Source organism: Vitis vinifera, chromosome 18, assembly GCF_030704535.1.
Source record: "Vitis vinifera cultivar Pinot Noir 40024 chromosome 18, ASM3070453v1".
In the NCBI taxonomy this organism is placed as follows: Eukaryota; Viridiplantae; Streptophyta; class Magnoliopsida; order Vitales; family Vitaceae; genus Vitis; species Vitis vinifera.
The window spans coordinates 8,195,803-8,219,823 of record NC_081822.1 but is presented as its reverse complement, the minus strand read 5'-3'; the positions used below and the strand labels follow the sequence as shown (position 1 = coordinate 8,219,823).

Genomic DNA, 24,021 nt, shown 5'->3' with positions numbered 1-24,021 from the left:
ACCTGAAGCTCAGGATTAATGTTAGAAGAGAGTGGATGTAGACTGGGTTGCGCCAAACCACTATAAACTCTTGTGTTTGCATTCTCTCTTCCCTATTCTTTAATTTATATGCAATTGTCTTTATATTGCTTATTATATACTTGTATATAATTGTCTCTTCATTCATATAGTTTAAATTTACGAAAAGAGACCATCACCCTATTCACCTCCCTCTAAGGTGATTACCATAGGTTGGATTAGCCTAATATTCCTAACAAAAATGATGAGTTAAAAAAAAATAATGAATGATTAACATCCTTTTTAACAAAATTATTTATTGGACAAAAATATTTTGATGTGATTCTTGCTAACTAAAAATGCATTTTTGATACAAAAAAGAAAAAAAAAAGAAAAAAAAAGATAAACTAGAAGCCTTTCAAGAACAAAAAAATAGTTTAAGAACTATTTTATGAAAGAAAAATCTAACAATAGTTTATTCACCATCTATAATTTTTGTAAAAGATGACATTATATTTGTAGTGCTTGTCCTTTAAGAAAATCCTTTCATGTTGTTCAAAATTTTAAATTATTTTAGATTCTAAAAGAAAAAAAAAAAAAAGATTAACCCTCTAGAGCCTTAAAATATATGGGTATCAAAGATTACCTAATTGATTTTTTTAGGGACCCGTACCAAAAAAAAAAATGATATGTTTACCTTGAAAACAATTGACATTAGTAATTTTTTGTTATGCATAAACCAACTTTAAAGAAATATTTTGAAAATCATATTTTGATTTGTCATTTGAATGCAAGTGTTTTATATTTTTCAAGTCAAAAGAAAAAATTTAAGAAAAATTGATAAAAAAAAAAAACCATTTCTTTGTTTTTTTTATCAATCTAACTCTCCTTGTTGTGAATATGTCAAGTGATGACTAACAAGTGTGTAAAATAAATAAATTAAGTACATAAAAATTAAAAAACACAAATAAGATTAATCGGAGTTAAAGTTTGATTTTATGTTTTTAAAACGAATTTGTCGTTCTGAGGTGTAAACATGCCTCAAAAAGACCACTTCATGGGACTTTTCTCAATAGTACAGCAATTTAAAAAAGTTATGCTTAAATTACTGTACTGGCAGAAGTTATTACAAATATAGGGTAGTTTTTGCCACATAGGAGAGAGGAGAGAGGAAAGAGGAGAGAAGAGAGAGGGTGAGAGAAGAGAGGAAAGAGGAGAGAGGAGAGAGGGTGAGAGAGAGGAGATAGGAGAGAGGAGAGAGGAGAGAGGGTGACTGTAAAAAAAAAGCAAACTCGTCTCTTGAAGAGACGAGTTCCATGAAAGAAGAGAGGAAAGAGGAGAGAGGAGAGAGGAGAGAGGGTGAGAGAGAGGAGACAGGAGAGAGGAGAGAGGAGAGAGGGTGTGTAAAAAAAAGCAAACTCGTCTCTTGAAGAGACGAGTTCCATGAAAGAAGAGAGGAAAGAGGAGAGAGGAGAGAGGAGAGAGGGTGACTGTAAAAAAAAAGCAAACTCGTCTCTTGAAGAGACGAGTTCCATGAAAGAAGAGAGGAAAGAGGAGAGAGGAGAGAGGAGAGAGGGTGAGAGAGAGGAGACAGGAGAGAGGAGAGAGGAGAGAGGAGAGAGGGTGTGTAAAAAAAAGCAAACTCGTCTCTTCAAGAGACGAGTTCCATGTAAAAAAATCCCAAAAAATTTTCAAAAAGGGAACTCGTCTCTTCAAGAGACGAGTTCCATGTAAAAAAAAATATATTTTTTATTTTAAAAAATCCCAAATTAAAAAAAAAAAAAAAAAAAAAATTCCAAAGGGAACTCGTCTCTTCAAGAGACGAGTTCCATGTAAAAAAAAAATATTTTTTAAAAAATATAATTTTTATTTTAAAAAATCCCAAATTAAAAAAAAAAAAAAAATCCAAAGGGAACTCGTCTCTTCAAGAGACGAGTTCCATGTAAAAAAAAATATATTTTTAAAAAAATATATATATTAAAAAAAAATCCCAAATTAAAAAAAAAAAAAAAACACACAATTCCAAAGTGAAGAGACGAGTTCCATGTAAAAAAAAATATATTTTTTAAAAAATATATATATTAAAAAAAAAATCCCAAATTAAAAAAAAAAAAAAAAAAAAAAACACAATTCCAAAGGGAACTCGTCTCTTGAAGAGACGAGTTCCATGTAAAAAAAAATATATTTTAAAAAAAAAACAATTCCTCATAATTCCTAAAGGGAACTCGTCTCTTTAAGATGAGTTCGTAAAAACAAATTTTTTTTTAAAAAAAATATTTAAAAAAACAATTCATCAAGCGAACTCTATTCAAGAGACGAGTTCCCTTTGGAATTGTGTGTTTTTTTTTTATTTATTTAATTTGGGAATTTTTTTTTTAATATATACATTTTTAAAAAAATATATTTTTTTTACATGGAACTCGTCTCTTCAAGAGACGAGTTTCCTTTGGGATTTTTTTAAATAAAAAATATATTTTTTAAAAAATATTTTTTTTTTACATGGAACTCGTCTCTTCAAGAGACGAGTTCCCTTTGGAATTGTGTGTTTTTTTTTTTTTTTTTTTTTTTAATTTGGGATTTTTTTTTTAATATATATATTTTTAAAAAAATATTTTTTTTTTACATGGAACTCGTCTCTTGAAGAGACGAGTTCCCTTTGGATTTTTTTTTTTTTTTAATTTGGGATTTTTTAAAATAAAAAATATATTTTTTTAAAAATATATTTTTTTTTACAGGGAACTCGTCTCTTGAAGAGACGAGTTCCCTTTGGAATTTTATTTTTTTATTTTTTTTAAATTTGGGATTTTTTAAAATAAAAAATATATTTTTTTAAAAATATATTTTTTTTTACATGGAACTCGTCTCTTCAAGAGACGAGTTCCCTTTGGAATTTTTTTTTTTTTTTAAATTTGGGATTTTTTAAAATAAAAAATATATTTTTTTTCCTAAAGGAACTCGTCTCTTGAAATTTTATATTTAAAAAAAAAATATTTTTTTTTAGATGAGAACTCGTCTGTTAGGAATTTTGAGGAATTGTTTTTTTTTTTTTTTTAATTTAAATATATATATATATTTAAAAAAATTTTTTTTTTTTACATGGGAACTCGTCTCTTGAAGAGACGAGTTCCCTTTGGAATTAATTTTTTTTTTTTTTAATTTGGGATTTTTTTTTAATATATATATATTTTTAAAAAAATAATTTTTTTTTTACATGGAACTCGTCTCTTGAAGAGACGAGTTCCCTTTGGAATTTTTTTTTTTTTTTTTTTAATTCGGGATTTTTTAAAATAAAAAATATATTTTTTAAAAAATATATTTTTTTTCCTAAAGGAACTCGTCTCTTGAAATTTTATATTTAAAAAAAAATATTTTTTTTTAGATGAGAACTCGTCTGTTAGGAATTTTGAGGAATTGTTTTTTTTTTTTTTTTTTTTTTTTTTAAATATATATATATTTAAAAAAATATTTTTTTTTACATGGGAACTCGTCTCTTGAAGAGACGAGTTCCCTTTGGAATTAATTTTTTTTTTTTTTTTTTTTTTAATTTGGGATTTTTTTTTTTAATATATATATATTTTTAAAAAAATAATTTTTTTTTTACATGGAACTCGTCTCTTGAAGAGACGAGTTCCCTTTGGAATTTTTTTTTTTTTTTAATTCGGGATTTTTTAAAATAAAAAATATATTTTTTAAAATAAAAAATATATTTTTTAAAATAAAAAATATATTTTTTAAAAAATATATTTTTTTTCCTAAAGGAACTCGTCTCTTGAAATTTTATATTTAAAAAAAAAATATTTTTTTTTAGATGAGAACTCGTCTGTTAGAAATTTTGAGGAATTGTTTTTTTTTTTTTTTTTTTTAAATATATATATATTTAAAAAAATATTTTTTTTTACATGGAACTCGTCTCTTGAAGAGACGAGTTCCCTTTGGAATTTTTTTTTTTTTAATTCGGGATTTTTTAAAATAAAAAATATATTTTTTAAAAAATATATATTTTTTTTACATGGAACTCGTCTCTTGAAGAGACGAGTTCCCTTTGGAATTGTGTTTTTTTTTTTTTTTTTTTTTTAATTTGGGATTTTTTTTTTAATATATATATTTTTAAAAAAATATATTTTTTTTTACATGGAACTTGTCTCTTCAAGAGACGAGTTCCCTTTGGAATTTATTTTTGTTTTTTTAAAATTTGGGATTTTTTAAAATAAAAAATATATTTTTTAAAAAATATATTTTTTTTTACATGGAACTCGTCTCTTCACTTTGGAATTGTGTGTTTTTTTTTTTTTTTTTTTTAATTTGGGATTTTTTATTTTTTTAAAAATATATTTTTTTTTACATGGAACTCGTCTCTTGAAGAGACGAGTTCCCTTTGGATTTTATTTTTTTTTTTTAATTTGGGATTTTTTAAAATAAAAATTATATTTTTTTAAAAAAATTTTTTTTTTACATGGAACTCGTCTCTTGAAGAGACGAGTTCCCTTTGGAATTTTTTTTTTTTTTTTTTAAATTTGGGATTTTTTAAAATAAAAAATATATTTTTTTTTACATGGAACTCGTCTCTTGAAGAGACGAGTTTGCTTTTTTTTACACACCCTCTCTCCTCTCTCCTCTCTCCTGTCTCCTCTCTCTCACCCTCTCTCCTCTCTCCTCTCTCCTCTTTCCTCTCTTCTTTCATGGAACTCGTCTCTTCAAGAGACGAGTTTGCTTTTTTTTTACAGTCACCCTCTCTCCTCTCTCCTCTCTCCTCTTTCCTCTCTTTTTTCATGGAACTCGTCTCTTCAAGAGACGAGTTTACTTTTTTTTACACACCCTCTCTCCTCTCTCCTCTCTCCTGTCTCCTCTCTCCTCTCTCCTCTTTCCTCTCTTCTTTCATGGAACTCGTCTCTTCAAGAGACGAGTTTGCTTTTTTTTTACAGTCACCCTCTCTCCTATCTCCTCTCTCTCACCCTCTCTCCTCTCTCCTCTCTCCTCTCTCCTCTTTCCTCTCTTCTCTCACCCTCTCTCCTCTCTCCTCTCTCCTATGTGGCAAAAACTACCCTATATTTGTAATAACTTCTGCCAGTACAGTAATTTAAGCATAACTTTTTTAAATTGCTGTACTATTGAGAAAAGTCCCCACTTCATGTTGGTGGATATTTCAATTAAGCCTCAAAGCATGTAGGCGTGGGCTAAGCCCAAGTTCACACCTGCCTAGTGAGGCCTATGCACCTGTGGGCCTATGTCAAGTCCAAGTTCATAGTGTATACTCATCTAGTTGGATTATGGAAATGTGATCAAAGGTCCGCGTCTATGTTTTCTTTAAAATTTACAAAATGCTTAAAAAGTTCTCATAAGTAACCCTTTGATGTAAGATTACTTTATTTCACCATACTTTTCATGAATATACCTCTAAAAAATGTGATCAATGGTATTTTGTTTATACCTCTAAAAAAGACACCACCGACTTCTACATTTTCGCCTATAAACTTGTTTATGGGTGTAAGTCTTCTCATACATATTCAATAGTCCAAACTTGTTTACACCGCGTCTAAGATTCCCTGGCATTTTCGTTTTATCTTTTTCATTGACAACAACTAGACAGCGAGCGTGTTCATTCTAAGCAGCAGGTATTGCACGTCTGAGGAGTTGTCCATTCCTTTCCTAGGGAATGCAAGTAACATGGAAACTCAAAACATTTATTATTAACAGATATCCATAATGTTCTTTTTTTCCAAAAGCCAAGCGCCTACTGTACTTCAAATAGTAAAAATAACTATGCCAATCAGCTGGATTTATCAAATTTTCAACAATACAGCATTCTGACCTTTCACAGTGTCTTTTCTGTCCATGCCTAAATTCCTTTATTCTTTGCTTAGGAGCTAGGAGCTAGGAGCTAGCTAGCTTTCATACAAAGAAAACCTGGCCTTTCCTCATTGGGTCCTTTTAAGTAATAAATGTGCGGGATTGATGCTCAAAACTACCAATATACCACTCACTTCCTACACGAGAAAATTAAAAAAATTCCACTAAACTGAAAATTTAGAAAGCAATGAGGTAAGGATTACTTGTTAACATTTACTTTTCATCCACTGCATGAACTCCAAATTGAGGAGAAGCCTTCCTTCCATCTGCGAAACGCCGTAAAGAACAAAATACCGGGAAAAATCAGAGAGTCAAATAGGAAGGCAAGAATCCTATACAATGAGAGAGAAAAAAAATGAGGAATAAAAGGAGGACAAGAAATTAGAAGCGTAATGGCTTAATCGACCAAAATGAAAATACTCAGCTCAATTCAGTTAAAACAATTGCATAAGACTTTAGTTGAATTGATTTTCCTTTAAAATTATAGTTTTCTTGATACTCAAAATTAACAAACAAATGAAATAGTCAGTGAAGTTGAAAGAAAACCCCAATTCCGTGGATAAAGAAGAGAAGCGAGCCTCTCTGGTGATCTGAAACATCTTCAACGACCTTGTGATTCTGGTTCGTCTCATTTATATATTTTCTTGGCCTCAAAATTAACCTTACGCATGGGCAGCACATCTAGATGGATAGCATCGATCCATTAGTTGACATGGAATCGCACCATCAGCCATCTGTAGAAACCCTCATCATTGCCGTGAGAATTTTTACTCAAAAGAAGAAACTAAACAAAAGAAGAGAAATTTAAAAGGAACCTCTTCAATTTTGGAAAGATTTGAGCTTGAGAGTCGAGTTGATCCCTGAAAGAATGGTCTACTCACAGAACATGCAGAATCCATCATTCCTATACCGGACGCCATTTTTTTTTTTCTCTTGGTAACATAGGTCCAAATTGGGGAAGATTTTAAAATGGAACCACAGAAGGGGAGCGGGATCCCGTATTTCAAAAACTGAGGCGCGTTGCTTATTCTTCACGCATTTCTTTTTATTACGTTCACACTTTACCCTTTTATTTTATATTTTTTTCCAACGGCATTAAAATGGTATCATTTTAATTACTGTTTAGATGGCAATTTTTTTTTTTTCAAAAAAAAAAAAAAAAAGCTACCAAAAGAGACTTCACACTACTTTTAATGAGCTCAATTGCTGTGGACTCCACTTTGTCCGGCTCTCATGGAGCCATTTTTATTGTTGATTTGTCAGTTCATTGATGGGAATAGCTAGAACTAATTTTTGGGCACAAGCGTAGTATAAAAAGGCAGGTGCATAGCATAGGTATAATTTTGGGACTGCTGGGAAAGAAAAGATAGAGATCTCCGAAAAAAAGGATATGATTTTGTTTTGATTTTATAAAACAGTTTTTAAAAATAATTTTTGAAAAATCATTATGTTTTATAAAATAAAAAGCATTTTGAAACTTAAAATATTTTAAACTTATTTTCTATATTTTTAAATATATTTAAAAATAACTTTTATATATAATGATTTACTTTTAATTATTCTTTATATTTATGCCATTATTTTTCAAGAATATATTTTTTTCTTGTTAAGAACAAAAAAACCTTTTTTTAGTTAATTGAAATTTATTTTTTTTAAAAACATAAAATTGTTTTAAAATAGTTATAAAACAAAGTTTAAGACCTTATTTGATATCTATTTTGAAAATAATTCTTAAAAACAATTTTTTATAATACTTTTTTGAAAATTATTATCTATTATTTTGTAAAACAAATATTTGTTTGTTTCTTTGTTTTTGAATGTATTTTAAAAATAATTAGTATATGTTATGTTTTATTTTTTATTTTTTAATATTTGTATAATTATTTTTTAAAACAATCATAACAAAATTAAGAAAAAATTAATTAAAAAATATTTTCTAAAAATACTTTATTTTTTGCTATTATCTTATTGTCAGATATATATAAATTTTCAAGAAAATAAAAAATTAATTTAAAAGATATTAACCAAACGGAGCTTAAATTATTTTTCCTCTACTAAGATAATTAAATGATCCATCAAAATAAGTGAGTAATGAGTATTTTGGGTCGTCCAACTTATTATTAGAAGACTTATTTAGAAAGATTTATGGTGGCACTAGTATTTCTTCTCTTTAGTACAACAGCATGGGTTCTATTATAAGCTTCAGCAAGGATATTCAAAAGTTGGTACAGATTTCTTTTAATCAATTTGTGTGTGTGGATAAATTGACAAATTAATTAGAGATATTAGGATTTGCTTGATTTTTAAGATTAGAACTTAATGGGCAGAGCAATGAATTGAAGGGGTAGTGCCTTGGTTTGAAGCAGTCAAAAGATAAATAAATAAAGAAATAAAAACACGTTTACTTGCTCAATTTGCCCTAATCTTAAATGGGTCAACTTGAATGAAGGTGTTGATGCAGACCCATTGACCAGTATGTCGTAGCCATTAAGCATGTGACTCCAACGCTTTGACATGACCTTCATTTGATATTTGCCTTACATAGCCGAGACGCAATGAATTCTAGAAGAGGCATCGCCAACTGTAATATAATTCCAGACGTAACTATGGACTTTTGTTTGCTTCCACAAATCATTCACTCAATAATCTTCATTATAATAAACATCCAACATCAATACATTGTTAGTTGTAATCCACTTGTTCATTATCTGTTTATAATAATTACGTGGATAGGGATGTCTGTTTTTCCTTTTAAAAAACCGATTGATGCAGATAAATAACTAAAAGACCGAGTGGACAGTTGCAACAGCTCATTCTTCTTTCGTCTCTGCCCATTTTTTCTCTGGTCAATTCTTCAATTATTAAATCACCAGAACTGTTCAACGAATATTTTATTCAAAATATGGCACGAGAAGCACGAGGTCCACCCACTACTTCAGCTTCTGTTCCATCCCCCACTCCCCCCCTTTATTTTATTATTATTATAAAAAAATTCTTAGCTAGATATGAAAACCATAAAGCTTGATGGGTACGTGGTCCTACTTCGGGACAGATCTTGCATGCCAAGTTGCGCATATGACTTTCAAAGTTAGTTACCAATTCAATCTGATAGACAAAATTCAGAATCAAATCTAACGAAATGGGGGTGTTGAGGACACCACAGTTGAGTTATGCGTGGATTGCAAATTAATGAGAAATTGGGTGCAACCGAGTAACCACAAGTGATGAATTGGGTGGCACATTAACAGAAAATTTGTTAGGTTCAGCATACCACCACCTATTTGATCATGAGTTTTTTATATTTTTGGGCACTCAGTTCTAGGCTAATGAATTGGACGGTGCGCAATTATATGTCCTCAAAAAGAGTAAAAGGAATAGGCAAGTGCCCAATAACAGCTCTTGATCTAAAGCCTGGTATGGGCATGTGCGGTTGGTTTGTATTTCCTACAAAAGGTGTCCAAAATGAAAGAAAGTTTCTGATAAGGGGAAAGAATCTGTTGTACCTTTCCCTTTTTTTTCAAAATTTTTTACCCCTGAAAGGATGTTGAATATGTCTTTACCTGTATCTACAGTCATTCAACGCTGTATTTTCTCCATTTATGGTTGCAAAATATCAGAGTGAGAATCTGGTTGTCTAACCATGGAGATGACTGAGATATCTACCTTCTCCTAAATGGCTGGCAAAAGTATACAACTATAGAGAGAAATTTTAAAGGCTTTAAAGTGTACTTCTCTAAGGATTAAAAATTTTGAATGAACTTGTGAGCAATGCGTTTTCAAATACAATGACAAAGGCGATGATTTAAAGTTGTGAACTTACGATATACAGAGGAGTACAGAAATCAAAATGATGACAGCGGTAGCTAGAAAAGACGGTATGTGTGACGTTACAGGATGAGGACTTGATCCATTGAACCCCCAAATTAAACACAGAGCTACATGTCGAGGGTACACCATAGCCTCTACTTTACTAGAAATTCAGTGGGTGAAAAGACCGAGGCGGAACCCAAATTTGGACACGACTTACGTATAGGCCAGCAACAGTTAATATGTGCCGTACGCTAATACAGGATGACAGACGTCAAGCGTACGTTCCTATCGTACCATTGGCTGAATGCAGCGAAAATCATGGTCACTTACCCCACCACACCACCCACCTTTCGCCATCCCCCGCTAAATAAAAAGACGATTATTATCTTCTTAATTTCTTGGGATTCGGGAAGTGGGTTATAGCTGGCAACTGTGGACGTGGCACCTGATTGCCAAAGTACAACGGCTTCTCGGCTCTCTATGGTCCTTCCCCCCTATGCCATATCTGCCATATGGTCCTTCCCCCCTATGCCATATCTGCCACGTCACTCTTAAACAGACGAATTTCCTTCCTGGCCCACTTCCGCATACGTGGCAGAACTCAGTCATCACTTTGCTTGCCGTGTCGGATGTTTGGTCGCCATTGATGTGTCTACGTGTCTGCTTCTCATTCCACTACACACCCACGCACTTCATTTGGACGACACGCATGGCTGTCGCTACAGGTGACACACCAATAATACAATGGAGGCCCCTTCCTATTCTTCTTTTTTCTACATAATTCATCCTGAATTTCTGAAGACGATGAATGAACGAGAATATATTTTTCAAACGAGTTTTTTTAGGTATTCATAAGATTTTTAACGACCCTATTTGTTTTAATTAATGAAAGACGAAGACGACCATGCCCAGCTATGATGGTGCTACATTCAATGATTCAGTGTCCCAACAGCAATTATAGTACCATCCCCAGTCCTACATTTGTTAATGGGAACAATGTACTTGGTGCGAGAGAATCTGTGCTCACTTTTACTTTCTGCGGCCTAATCTCCGATATTTTATTTTAATGACGTATCATTCTTTTTGCGGTCCTGTGTGTTTCAATTCCTTGTTATTTTATGTGTTGCGCCTGTGGACTCTAATAATGCAACGTCGGCCTTGCCCTTCCTTGAGAGTCTTGGAACTTGGAAACGGGAACTTTTGTTTTTATTCGTCACCTGCAAATTTTAATCAATTGTGGAAACATCCTCCGCTCTTCCACACCATGTGACTTAATATTCTGCCTAATCACCAAATCAAAATTAAATAATTTGACTTCGTTAATTGGGTGGGTGGGGGTGAAGCCCTTGTGGCACCCTGGCTCATGAGGAGCGTGGCCACGAGGGACAGAGGGTGCAGCCATGGAAGGGATGGTCATGTCACGTGAGGACATGCTCAAAACATGGAGGTACGAGCAAAGGACAGAGTTAGGTGAGAGAGAAGAGCGCGTGGCACGTGAGATAGGCATGTATGGAAGGGAGAAGTTGAGACAGCTGTCCCGGCGAAACGACTGCATGTTGAAGATAAGGACTCACCCTCCTTTTCTGTTTTCTGTTTTTGTTGCTTTCCTCTCCTCTTTTCCGTTTTTTCTGTTTCTACGCATATATCTTTTCATTCTTTTTCTCACTACTCATCTTTTCTCCTATCTCCATTCTCCACCGTCATTTCCAACATATTATACTTACGCCCTCCTGCAAACACCACTCATGACTCCCCTTCACATTTGTTTTTTTATCGCTTCTTTTACTGTATCTCAAAATACATTAAATACCTGATCTTGATATTTGTTCTTATCCTGCCATTTTACTAAGTCTTAAAATATATTAAATGCCGTATACCGATGTAGGACCTAAATTTAAATAGTACGGTATTCAACATAACAATCTAGTGTGACCAAAAATACTGAAATTGTTATGCACTTCTCATCAACTGAGGTGTTAGAAAAAATAGGTTTAAAAAAATTAAGGCTAGAGTTAAAAATGACCAAGCCCAAAACAAACAATAAAGGAAAAGGAAATTAGAACATAAGAATATTCCTCCAGAAGAAATGATGAAGAGATTTTGTTTCTTAAAAACTGTAATGTTCAATGGTTCAATAGAGTGGGATGCTGTAAACGACAGAAATTGCATCTAGAAAATGAAATTGCAATGGCTAACACGGGAAAGCTGCTTGCAATGTTGCAAGAACAATGGTGGCTAATCTAGCAACCAGAAAGAGGTGAGTGGCAGACAGATGTGTTCAACATTGAGAAGGAGGAGCCAATTAATACGTAATCTCCTGGAGAATAGTCAACGGCCTTAAAAGGCCAAAGGGATACAAGCCTTAAACCGTAATTAAAAACAATTTTAAATTATAATATTAAGTAATTTTGTCACACATCCATAACTTATTTAATAATTTAAATTAAATTATTAAATTATATTAAATCATTAAATTGATTTGTTAAACACCTTTTTTTATTTTTAGTTGTATCAAAAATTACTTTCAAGTAAAACCTACTTACTTATTCTAATTAATACCTTTCTGTTATATTTAAAAATACCAGTAAAAATCAATAAAAAAATACGTAAATTAATTAACAAATTTTAACATATATGATAAAGAAATCATGAGAGTTCTACAAGATTATTAGAATGATACTTCGTTTCTACTTTATTAAATTTTAATTTAAAAAGTAATGTTTTCATGGCTAGTTCTAAATTTTACAATTTTAATTACTATAGCAATAAGGTGGAGCCAAATGATCTATTAAATGTTTCCATTATGCTTGGTTGTTGAAAAAATTTGAGAGAAAATGGTAGCCAATAAATAAAATATATATAACTTATTTCATTTATTTTTCTTATATTTTTAAAAATTTATAATTTTTTAATTAATTTTAATTATATTTTCTTTTATTTTAGACTTTTTTATGATTAAAGAAAAAAGAACATTTAAATTATCCCACTCTCTTAAATAAACAATCAACTAAATTTGTAAGTCCGGAGTCTTAATGTATTTTGAATTTTAAAAATTAATTTGAACACAAGTTTGCAAAAACAAAATATGATAATTGATAAAAATAGCAAGCGATTAAAAAGATTAAAGATGTGAATGCGAATTAAATTGGAAGGTGAAAGGAGGAAAACAGAGATGATGCAGGTAAAACGGTGGAGTCGGTTTAGGAAAACGGAGAGAAAGGGGTGACCCACCGGCACGTGGCAGTAAAGAGAAGGCCGTTAGGCGTTGCCATATGAGTGGCTGGTTTACAGGCTGGAGTGACAGAAGAGTAGTACCGTTCGTCCCCTGATTCTGCTACTAGACGTTGTCGTTTAGTGCCAGCTCATCCACTCCCTCCCGTCCTTTTCTGATATTGCATAAAAATTTAAAATCATTCACCAAATGCTCTCCAGCCTGGCTCAGTCAAAGTCCGCTCCCTCACCCTCACTCACTTCAACCGTACACTTCAGTTCAGAAATTTGAAAATTTCATCTATAAGCCCTTTATAAATGCCCCATTTCTAATTTAACCTCCCTCATAACTTCCAAAACGGTCGGTGAACTTTAAAATACCGAGATTTTAGTGTGTAATTATGCGTAGACGTAGATCGTCGCCAGCGCGACGCGTGTCCGGTGACAGCTGTTTGCTAGTAACTGCCTTTGCCCGGAAGAATCCTCCACTCGCAACGGCTATGACCGGTCACTGCAACCGCCTCAGCCAGTCATCCTTATCCTTTCGTATATATATGCCTCACTGTCTTTTCCTCTATGCTCTCTCCTCATACCAAGGTGAGGCCTCAACCCCCCTCATCCTCCAGATTTCTTCACTTCCTCTGCTGAGAAGGAAAAATCAGTCTCTCTCCTTTCTTCCTCTCTTTGTTAAGAGTTAAGGGCTCAAATTCGTGTAGGCGTTTTAGGCTTCTCAATCCATGGCGTCTTCCAAGAAAGATTTAGATCGGATCAAGGGTCCTTGGAGCCCCGAGGAAGACGAAGCGTTGCAGAGACTGGTGCAGAAGCACGGCCCTAGGAACTGGTCTTTGATCAGCAAATCCATCCCTGGGCGGTCCGGCAAGTCTTGCCGGCTGCGTTGGTGTAACCAGCTCTCTCCGCAGGTGGAGCACCGCGCCTTTACGCCGGAGGAGGACGCGACCATCATTAGAGCCCATGCGAGGTTCGGGAACAAATGGGCGACGATTGCTCGTCTCCTCGTTGGTCGCACGGATAACGCCATAAAGAACCACTGGAATTCAACTTTGAAGCGGAAATGCTCGTCTATAACGGAGGACATGATCGCCGATGGGCATGCACAACCGCCTCTTAAGAGATCGGCTAGTGTGGGTGCGGGCACAACGGTTTCGGGTCATAATCTTAGCCCAAGTAGTCCTTCGGGGTCCGAATTCAGTGATTCCAGTGCTCCTGGCATGGCTTCATCGCTTGTTTATAGACCAGTGCCGAGAACCGGTCCCATAGTTCTACCTACTCAGAAAATCGAGGCCGCCTCATCGACGAACGATCCCCCAACATCCCTCAGTCTCTCTCTCCCTGGATCCGATTCTTGCGAAGTGTCAAATCATTTATCAGGATCCGATCATGTTAAAATCCAAAACCAGATTCTCCAATCACCGGCGATACCGCCTGTACAGCTGCAACAAAACCCTGGATCCCCACGAAACATCCAGAACTGTGAGTTGGGTTTAGGTATGTCGGAGAAACCTTTCTTCACCCCCGAATTCTTGGCTGTGATGCAAGAAATGATCAGAAAGGAAGTGAGGAACTACATGTCGGGCATGGAGCAAAATGGTCTGTGTTTGCAGACTGAAGCTATTTGGAACGCAGTGATGAAGCGTATCGGAATTGGCAAAATCGAGTAGAGGAAGGAACAACCTACCTATGGTTGCAGCGATGAGTCGACTCGGAGGGAATCGGGATATTTAAAAAACAAGCTGTGTTTTTTTGAAATCTTGTTCCCTTTTTTTTTTTTTTTTCCTTCTTAAATACAAATAATTTTGGTAGTGTACAGTGGAAAAGACGGGGAAGGAAGAAAATCTAGAGGGTTTGTTAATGAGAGGAATGAGCTATGGTGGTTGGTGGTAGAATCTGAGAAGCAACCGCCTTTTCAATAGAAAATCGAAAAAATGGGGAAAAATGAAATTCGGTGACGACTTTTTTTCCCGGGAAAGCATGCTTATATCTTTGTGCCCAAAACACAGCAATTCAGGTAACTAAATGCGGAACCTGTTGAAAACTAAAACTAAAGATCTGGTTAGTATCTACAGTGATGGGAGGAGCAGTGTTGTAGCCGTCGATGGCATGTGGCCCCCACTTGTTGGGATGGGGCATGGCTTATTAGGCGGACGGTGCAAATGCAAGGGGAGGGTCGGTCATTCGGTGGGTAGCTGGACATCACTTACGACTTCTCTTAGTTGATTGTTGTGTTTTCTAGTTTTTGAAAAACAAATTTCCCAGAAATTGTTGGAACTTTTGGCAGACAGAAAGGACACAACCGTTTCTGTTGGTATCATCTTTAGGGGAAGAAAAATCAAACTTGAATTTTGTTTGAGAGCCAGAAACAAAAAAAGCAGCAGGGTCCTCTGCATGATTTTGTTTGATACCTTAACTAACTTGAAGTTTAGGTTAAATGAATCATGCTCACAAAACTGAAAATATTAGGACCCATAAAAGATGAGTCAATTCTCTCTACCAAACTGCACTTTCTACGAGTTTCTTTAACTAAACATTTTGCCCCTTCTGCCTCAACCAAAAACCCCCATTAGGCGATATATATAAATCATCTCTAAGGAGATGTTAGTATTTTCCAAGCACCTATTGATATAATTTTGGGGAAGATGGGTGATGCAAGATTGATGAAAAGAGAGGATAAGCTCCCTAAATATCATTGAATATGTCATAGTACCCATTACACCAGGTGATAAGCGTATGAAGATATTGGGAGTTACAAAACCCCACATGAGCATTAAAATCAATTATACGAATGGTGATGGTGCCAAACACCTCGTCGCTCAGTTTAAGAATGTTGAAAGTACTTGATGAATCAATTTAATTATTTAATTTAAATTATTAAATATATTAAATATGTTTGATAAATTAATTTAGTGACTTAATATTTTTTAACTAAAAATTATATTAAATTAGAGTAAAGACTTTTATTTATAAACTGGGCCATTTGATGAATAGACACTCAAGGTGGATGCGAGGTTGGGCTGGATCGGCATCCATGGAGCCCAAAGGTCGGCTCTGCAACACAGCTTGCTCAATTATCAGTGTAGAAGATGCTGCAAAATGTTAAAAATTGGCATCCACAGCCTACAACTCCATGTCATGCCTGCTTTGTTAAGCTGCTGGCAACCTTGAATTTTGGCATTTTTTATTTTTTAATTTTCGAACCATTCACCAAGAATTTTGTTGCCCTTCCCCCTTCCCTTTATTATTGGACCAATGAAAGGAAAAATATGATAGGCAAACCTGTCAGAAGGAAAATCACAAAATAAAACTTAAATCTTGAAAAAAAAAAATTAAAAACTAAAAATAAATATATGAAAATCAATTTTTAAGAAATAAATTCGATTTATTTGGGGCTATGCAGATGAAATGGCCCATTTGACTTATTTCTTAGATTATTGATAAAAACTGATAAAAATATTGGAAAAAATTTTAGGAAAAGATAAAACAAGTAATAATACATATTAAAGTTTTTTTTTAATTAAAAACAAATATATGTCTATATATATATATGACATAATTTGTATTATTCAGTGATAATATCCTGAACTTGAAAATATATTTTATATTGATTTACTTAGTTTGGATGTATTAAATAAAATAAAAGAAATAATGATGTATTTATAATTTATTTTTTAATTTTATTTACATGTTTATATTATACAAAACATATAAAGTAACACTCATTCAAAAAATTATTATAATGATTTTTATATTTTGAACAATCTGTAAAATGAAAATTGAACATAAGATATTTAAAATTAATTTACTTATTAAAGGATCATATTTAAATATTTCGTATTTTTATATGGATGTTTTAAAAAGTAAAGCAGACTACATATATTACCAAAGGCAAACCTACCCTAGTGGTGCAGAATGTATTACTTTCACACGGGAGACTTATTCTATGTCCTAACATTACCCTTAAATTTTTTGAAAGGCCCAACCAATATGCAAAATTTCAGATGATAGATTGTTGAAATAATTTGATTTTTTAATCCTTGGTGCGTATGTTGGATCCAATGCAGCAAGCCCTGTCCATGGAGCTTACAAGCATCTAAACGAGGATGACTTTCTTATATCCGGAAACTAGTGGCTCAGGTTGGAATTCAGGGACATTCATGTGTTGATAAACCGACTCCCCCACAGCATTCGGGAAATGACATTTCGGGTTTCTGCGGATACATCTTCTCATTATGAGATGGAGTTCAAGCCGGTGACAGAGTCATTGCCTACCTCTGCTTTCTGTGTCCTCCATAATATGGTTGCTACACCATTCCCTCAACACATCTTGCAACATGATTCTCCAGGACATTTCTTTATGTTGAAGTTCACTATGTATGAGGGCATTGTGGATCCTTTCTATTACCTGATGTACTTTTGCCAAGACTTCGGAAATTGGAAATGATCATTTGCCCTACAAACAGTTCTTGTTTTACTAGTGTGCCTAACATTGTCATGGTCCCAGTACTGTTTACCAACAAATTTCGCCTATAACTTTCGTTAGCTATCAGAGACCTTTGCTACTGATCACTACCTGTGCTCAGACAGAAGCAATGTGTGAGTTGTGGGGCAAAATAACCATTTCAATATAAGTTTTAGCCCCCCAGCAAAACTTATGTTAAAAGTAGCACTTTTATTACCATCGTAACATTAAGTTGAAGTCTCGAATAACAATTGGGGCTTCATTTAACTTTTTTTTTTTTTACTTTAAAAATAAGTTAAAAATATATACTTTAATAATAATAAAAATTTCTATTTAAACTTAAAAGGTCTAATATTATTTCAATAAAGATAATTTATTATATATTTAAGATATAAAATTGTATAATTTATTAATTTAAGTTATATAGCATGTGTTACCTGTTACAATTAGGGAGAGACGTTTTTTTTTTTTACTATATAAATGTTTAATAGGTATTTTTTTTGTAACTTTGATGAAACTATTAAAAGTTAGATTTTGTAGTAGACTTTTTTTAATCAATTTTATTAACTAATTTTGAAATGTATCTTCAAGGTATTTTTTTTACATAAAATTATAAACATATGTTTTAAAATAATGAAAAATCTATATATGGAAATTTAAAATAATACTATTATTTCAATAAAGATAAATATTTTAAAATACAAATAAATTAATATCTTAAAAATACAACAAATTAAACATCTTAAATTAATAAATTATATAATTTTATATCTTATTTATATATTATAAAACTTTATTATTTTAAGATTGTTAATTTATCAATTTATCTTTATTGAAATAATATTAAATCATTAAGTTTAAATATATAAATTTTTTATTATTAAATTATATGTTTTAATTTTAACAATAATTTATAATTTTATATTTTTAATTAAATTTTAAATTTAAAAAGAAAAAAAACCGAAATCTCACTTAACATAAGTTTTACGATGGGGTTAAAACTTATATTATTTTACAGCAAAGGACTATTTTGCCCTGAAACTCACAATGTGTAGCCAACCGTTTTTAATGTTAAGATGACCCGGGATTTCATGACACATTCAGACTACAACTTGATAGCATCAGCATGAGGCACAATCATGTAAAGCTCTTAAGGAAGCCATCTTACCAAACACTATTTTCTCGAACTCTTATTTTATTAAAATTACCTTAAACAGTAGATAAGTTATTTGAAAGAGCTAATCAGCAATCCATGTTGGAAGATGATCTTCGGCCACTGCGCAGCACATTATGACATTGTCTCAAGTGGATCAAGAAATATGTAAATCTAGTCGTGGTTTGAGTCAAAACAGCCAACAAACTAGTTAGAGGAAGCGGGATTAGGGAAGGGTGGCAACGCCCATCATATAGAAGATGAACCAACTCAGAGAGGAAGTCCTACGGAGATCATCCATTTATACATCTTCTACTCAGATTTTGCTAGAAATACAAACCTTGGGTGGCTGCAAGTGCCATAACAAATGCGGGGTGATGGAAGTTAGAAATACAAAACGTGTTATTCTGAATATCATCCTGATCATGAAACCATCACCGAGTAATACCGCAATTTGCGCCATTTGGGTTAAGGGCAGATTAGAGAATGTTTTTTAAATTCTAGTCAAGTTCGAGGTAGGTTTGTGTATTTCCTTATTCCACCTCACCTGCCCCAATTTTATATATATACGAAAATTTAATTATTATTTTTTCATTTTCTTCATTTTAATATGTATAAAATAAAAATCTACATCTCAAAAAAATAAATTATAAAAATTTATAATTTTATTTATTTATAAATTAATTTTATTTTTGGTCTAATTAATTTTTTTTAATAAAATTAAAAATTAAAAATAATAAAAAATAAATTGAATGGGAAGAGTATGAAAAATTTTAATACTTGCCATGCTCGGTTTCAAAATGAGAATAAATGTAAATAATCAAGTTGGAGTAGGAAATGGGTAACCCAACTCTAACCCACTCCATTGATGTCCCTACCCATAAGCTACATATAATAACATTGGTGCCTATTATCCCTTTGCTTGTATGAGGGATACCAATTACAAGTCGAAGAAAATGAGATCCAAGGATAGAAAAAAAATTTCTTATGAGAATCAAGTTTGATGATGTACGTGAAGAGGATATCGATCCTCTAATCCAATGTCAAACCCCTACAAATAATCAAGAAGGAATGCACCCCTCAAAATTTGAATTACATCGGCATAAACATGAATTTGGTTTATTTGGAAATAATATAAAAATTGATAAACCAACAATGGAAGAGGTGGCCATAGGCCCATATTAAAATGCTTTCTAACAACATATGTTGAATTAGATTTGGGTCCAAGGTGAGTAGTGTCTAATGCTTCATTCATATCCTCAATAAGCTTAAGCTCGATATCCTGAGGAATGTGAAAAATTTGACAAAAATCCGGCTCTTGCATCTCAAGCTCTCAAGCTCTCAAGCAAGGTTAATCCACATTTCAAATCCTCTCCACTCAAACTACTTTTCCTGGTAAATGACTTGTTCTACCCATTGAGTAGAGCCATAGCCTCTCCTTTTGATCATGTTGAGTTTGAAGAGACTTCCACTTTGAGATCAACCAAAGAGACATACTTTCAATAGAATATATACGACAAATTCATAAGAGTCAGATTTAAGCTTAAGGTACAAATGAGCACAAGCAATAATAGGATGACTCTAACCTAAACAAAGAAAATCAAGTTATAGGTTGCATGAAGGCATGCTAGAAAGAAAAAAAAAACACATTCAAGGATATGAGAATTCCCAAGTGCTTAATAACTTGTTTTCCTAAGAAAAAACTAAACATAGAGAACAAACAGAAAGATAATAAAAAGCCTCCCACATCTCCCAATCAAGAGAAAAAAAAAATACAAAACCAAAAACAAAAAAACAAACAATAATACAATAAATGATAAAATAAAGCAAAAAATAGGAGAAAAAAAGGATCTAAAGGCAACTTGTTCATAAAACCTTAAACAATAAAACTTTCAAGACTAAGCAAAAAAGTAATAAAAACTTTAGATTTGCAATGGAAATTTTTTTGTATATTTATTATATTGTTCTACATGTGTGTATATATATATATAAGAAGAAATTACCATATAAAAAAAAGGAAAAATACAAAATATGAGACACATAGGTGACGAGGGAGGATTAGATGGTGGTGACACATTTGAGGAAGAAAAATCAATAATATTCTGGTGGTGGCAAAGAAAGAACTAAATGTGGAAGAGGAGTAGAAGACACATGAGAAAACGAAAAAATTATTTTCATGAAAAATTACATCATGTGAAACAAAGGTTGTGTGATTATTGAGGTCATAAAATTTACAACCCTTGTTACCATAAGGATACTTGATAAATACACAACATTTGACACGTGAATTAGATTTTGTTTTCTTTAAAACATGAGTAGAAGCATAACAAAGGTAGCCAAAAACTCAATGTGGATATGAGGGTTTTCTAGAAAAAAAGCTTTACATAGAGAGTATGGGCGAATTGAAGTGATGATCAGGTTTTATCAATCAAATATGTAGTAATCAGGATACAATCACCCCAAAATTGGATAGAAAGGTGTGCTTGAAAATGTAAAGTATGAGCAACATTAAGAAGATGGTGATGTTTATGTTCAATAACCCCATTTTGTTAGGGAGTATCCATATAACTAGTTTGATGAAAAATGTCATTCTCTTGAAACAAACTAGTCATAGCAAATTCTTTCCCGTTATTAGATCAAACTTTCTTAACCTTTTGATCAAATTGATTGGTGACAAGCTTGATGAAATATTGTAAAAGATGATGTGTTTTAGATTTATGGGACATTATATAGACTAAAGTCACATGTTTGTAATAATCAACAATGGTTACAAAAAATCTTGCACTCTAAATAAACTCTGTATGATGAGGGGCCCCAAATGTCACAATAAATAATATTAAATATTGCATAGGTATTGATAAAACTACTAGGAAAGGGCAAGTGTGTTTGCTTAGCAAGTGGGCAAATATCATAATGATTAAAAAACAAAATAGTATAATCTATTGCATTTTTCACCCTTGTTAATCATCTTTCTTGAGGTAAAGTCCTAGATAAGACATGAATTAAAATGGAAAGTGAGAAAACAATTTAAAGAATGAGTGAGCTTGCTAATTGAAATAAGATTAAAAAGAAATAAAGACACATAAAGAACATTATGAAGAGTGAGAGATGAAGATAATGAAACAATACCAATATGGGTTATGGATGTAAGACTACTATCAGGAAGCTTAATAGTAGCAAAAGTAGTGGATGTTATGGAAGAAAAAAGGGTAATAAAACTCATAATGTGATTTGTTGCACTACTATTTAATATCTAAGAAGTGTTATGAAAAGAAGAGTTTAAACAAATACTTGAGAGTTGAGTAGTGGAAGAGCCACTACCTACTTGATTTGTCATGACTTGAGGCTTGAGAAGAGCAAAGAGTTGTTGGAATTGTTCTATAATGAAAGGAGAGGTAATAGAAGTGTTGCTTATGGAAAATGATTGTTGACTTATTTGATTTGCAATAGGTTGAGAAGTCTCTTTGTGAATATGATGTTTGAGAAGGTATCCATGAAACTTATAACATCAGTCAATTGTGTGTCCAACCTAACCACAATGGGAGCAAAAATGTCACTCCTTTTGTGACTTAGGATCCTTATTATTTGGTTTCTTTGCCATATGATATAATTGTTGTGCTACTAAGGCATGGTTTCAATGCTTGGTTGTCCTATCACAACCACATTCCTTGACCCTTTTTTTTTTTTTTTTTTTGTAAAATGAGATAATATAGTTGTTTCAATTATGAAGAGGGTCTATAAGTAGAATTTGTCCATGTATAACAAATATAATTCATTCATACTCATTAAGAACTAAATAAGATGATGTTGCTATTAATAATCTGCCAACACTTTTTTTTTTTGTTGAACACGTACATGTGGGAAAAAATAGCAAATTTGTAAGTTTATCCCATAAAGCTTTCAGTTAATAGGTAACAACAAAACAATGTTATTGTCTTAAAGAGATAATATCTCTCTCAATTTGAAAGAAATGAGGGGCATTGAGTTTAAAAAAAGGCTCCTTGAGATTAGACCAAATTTCGGCTCTTATAGTTATGTAAATGACACTATTGGCTAAATCTTAAGGTAAAAAGTTAAGGATCTAAGATTTTACCATGTTGTTATAGCAATTCCATAGACCATAGGTTGAATTCATTAAAGAAGGTTTCATCATCGATCTATTGATGAAGCTTACTTTGTTCTTTGCACTTAAGGCCATAAGCATAGCTTTGCTCTAGGTTGAGTAGTTTTCACCAGTCAAAGATTAGGGTACAATCATGGATCTTGGGTTGTCAGAACAATGAAGATGAGATAAATTATTTTTATCTACAATTTCATCTATTTTCTGGTGATTAGTAGAACCATTTGTATGGTGAAAAGCAAACAAAGAACAAGAAGAAAAATGTAAGAGTGACAGAGATGGTCAACAAGAAAAATGTAAGAACAAGTGCGTTTTGATACCATGAAAACTTTAGACTTGGAATGACAAAATTTTTGCATATTTATTCTGTTGTTCTACATGCATATATATACAAGAAGTTACCATTCAAAAAAAGAAAGATGCAAAATAAGAGAAAAACGGTGAAGAGAAAAAAAAAAGATTCCTAAAATCAAGGATTCTAAAATCAAGGTTCGAAAAATCCTAAAATCAAGATCCTAATAAGGCATAGAGTAAATAACTATACTCCAATTAGCGATGTTGCCTCTTAAGTAGAAAAATACTATTGCAAAGGGAAAAACAAGAGACTCTAAAGAAGAAAAATTGTTGTCATCGATTCACAGGTTTTAATGTCCGCTCCCCATGAGTAGCCATTGGAGAAATGATAGAAAGCAACCTTAAAGCACCATGTGGCAAAAGGGAATGTTAAAGAGTCACAACCTTTTAAATTTTGCTTATCATACCTTGAAAAGTCAAAATTAGAAAAATGGGATTTTGGAGGACTCAGCTGTAATAATATTAATTATATGAGCACCAAAATGTCGAAGAAATCTTTTAACCATATTAATAATTAATAGTTATACAAGCTTGATTCGACCATACCCTGAAAGTCCTTGCCAAAATGACTTTGAGACATCAACTGTATCAATAATTATACCAACATAATCAAAATCAGGTTCCATATCTTATTACAATATTACATTTAGTGAGTGTTGCAAGAAAGCAGATGAATACAATTCTTAGCATTTGTTCCTCTTGACCCACAAAGGTGGCAAGAAAACTACTATTGTGAAACTATAAATAGAGATTGAATAAGAAAAAGAGAAAAAAGAGGGAGCAATACCAACAATTTTATTTTAAATTAAATCTTGATTCAATAAAAGAAAATGTTTTACACCTTGAATCGCATTAATTAAGCATTTAAAAATTAACCATAAATTTAGGTTTTAAAAATTAAGATTCTTTTTAAATATTCAAAATTCTGCAAAGAGGGAACTTATGAAATTCAATGGCTCGATTAATTTCTATGAAGTGTTCCTTGGTGCATGGAAAGTCAGCCCACAAGTCGTTTCCCATTTGATCTTTCCCTGCTTGGGCCAATCAACATCAGAC

General features: G+C 32.4%; 1 protein-coding gene and 1 long non-coding RNA gene across 3 annotated transcripts; one reads left to right on the top strand and one right to left on the bottom strand.

Moving 5' to 3' along the window:
* Positions 1-5,657: 5,657 nt before the first annotated feature.
* Positions 5,658-6,862, bottom strand: LOC104882532 (uncharacterized). 2 transcript variants are annotated; one of them, XR_009465117.1, is made up of 3 exons: positions 6,660-6,862; positions 6,391-6,578; positions 5,658-6,110 (listed from the first exon to the last, which is right to left on the bottom strand). It is a non-coding gene; the product is annotated as an uncharacterized LOC104882532 (long non-coding RNA). The 2 variants fall into 2 exon arrangements; XR_002028845.2 differs by having other exon boundaries at positions 5,658-6,578.
* Positions 6,863-13,434: 6,572 nt separating this feature from the next.
* LOC100243698 (transcription factor MYB44) lies at positions 13,435-14,831 on the top strand. Its single transcript, XM_002284979.5, has one exon. It carries the CDS (start codon positions 13,602-13,604, stop codon positions 14,541-14,543), a length of 942 nt encoding a protein of 313 aa, XP_002285015.1. The 5' UTR covers positions 13,435-13,601; the 3' UTR covers positions 14,544-14,831.
* The last annotated feature ends 9,190 nt before the right edge of the window (positions 14,832-24,021 follow it).

Bases quoted from the DNA above. Each gene is read 5' to 3' on its own strand.
- LOC100243698 (XM_002284979.5), top strand. From the start codon at position 13,602: ATGGCGTCTTCCAAGAAAGATTTAGATCGGATCAAGGGTCCTTGGAGC.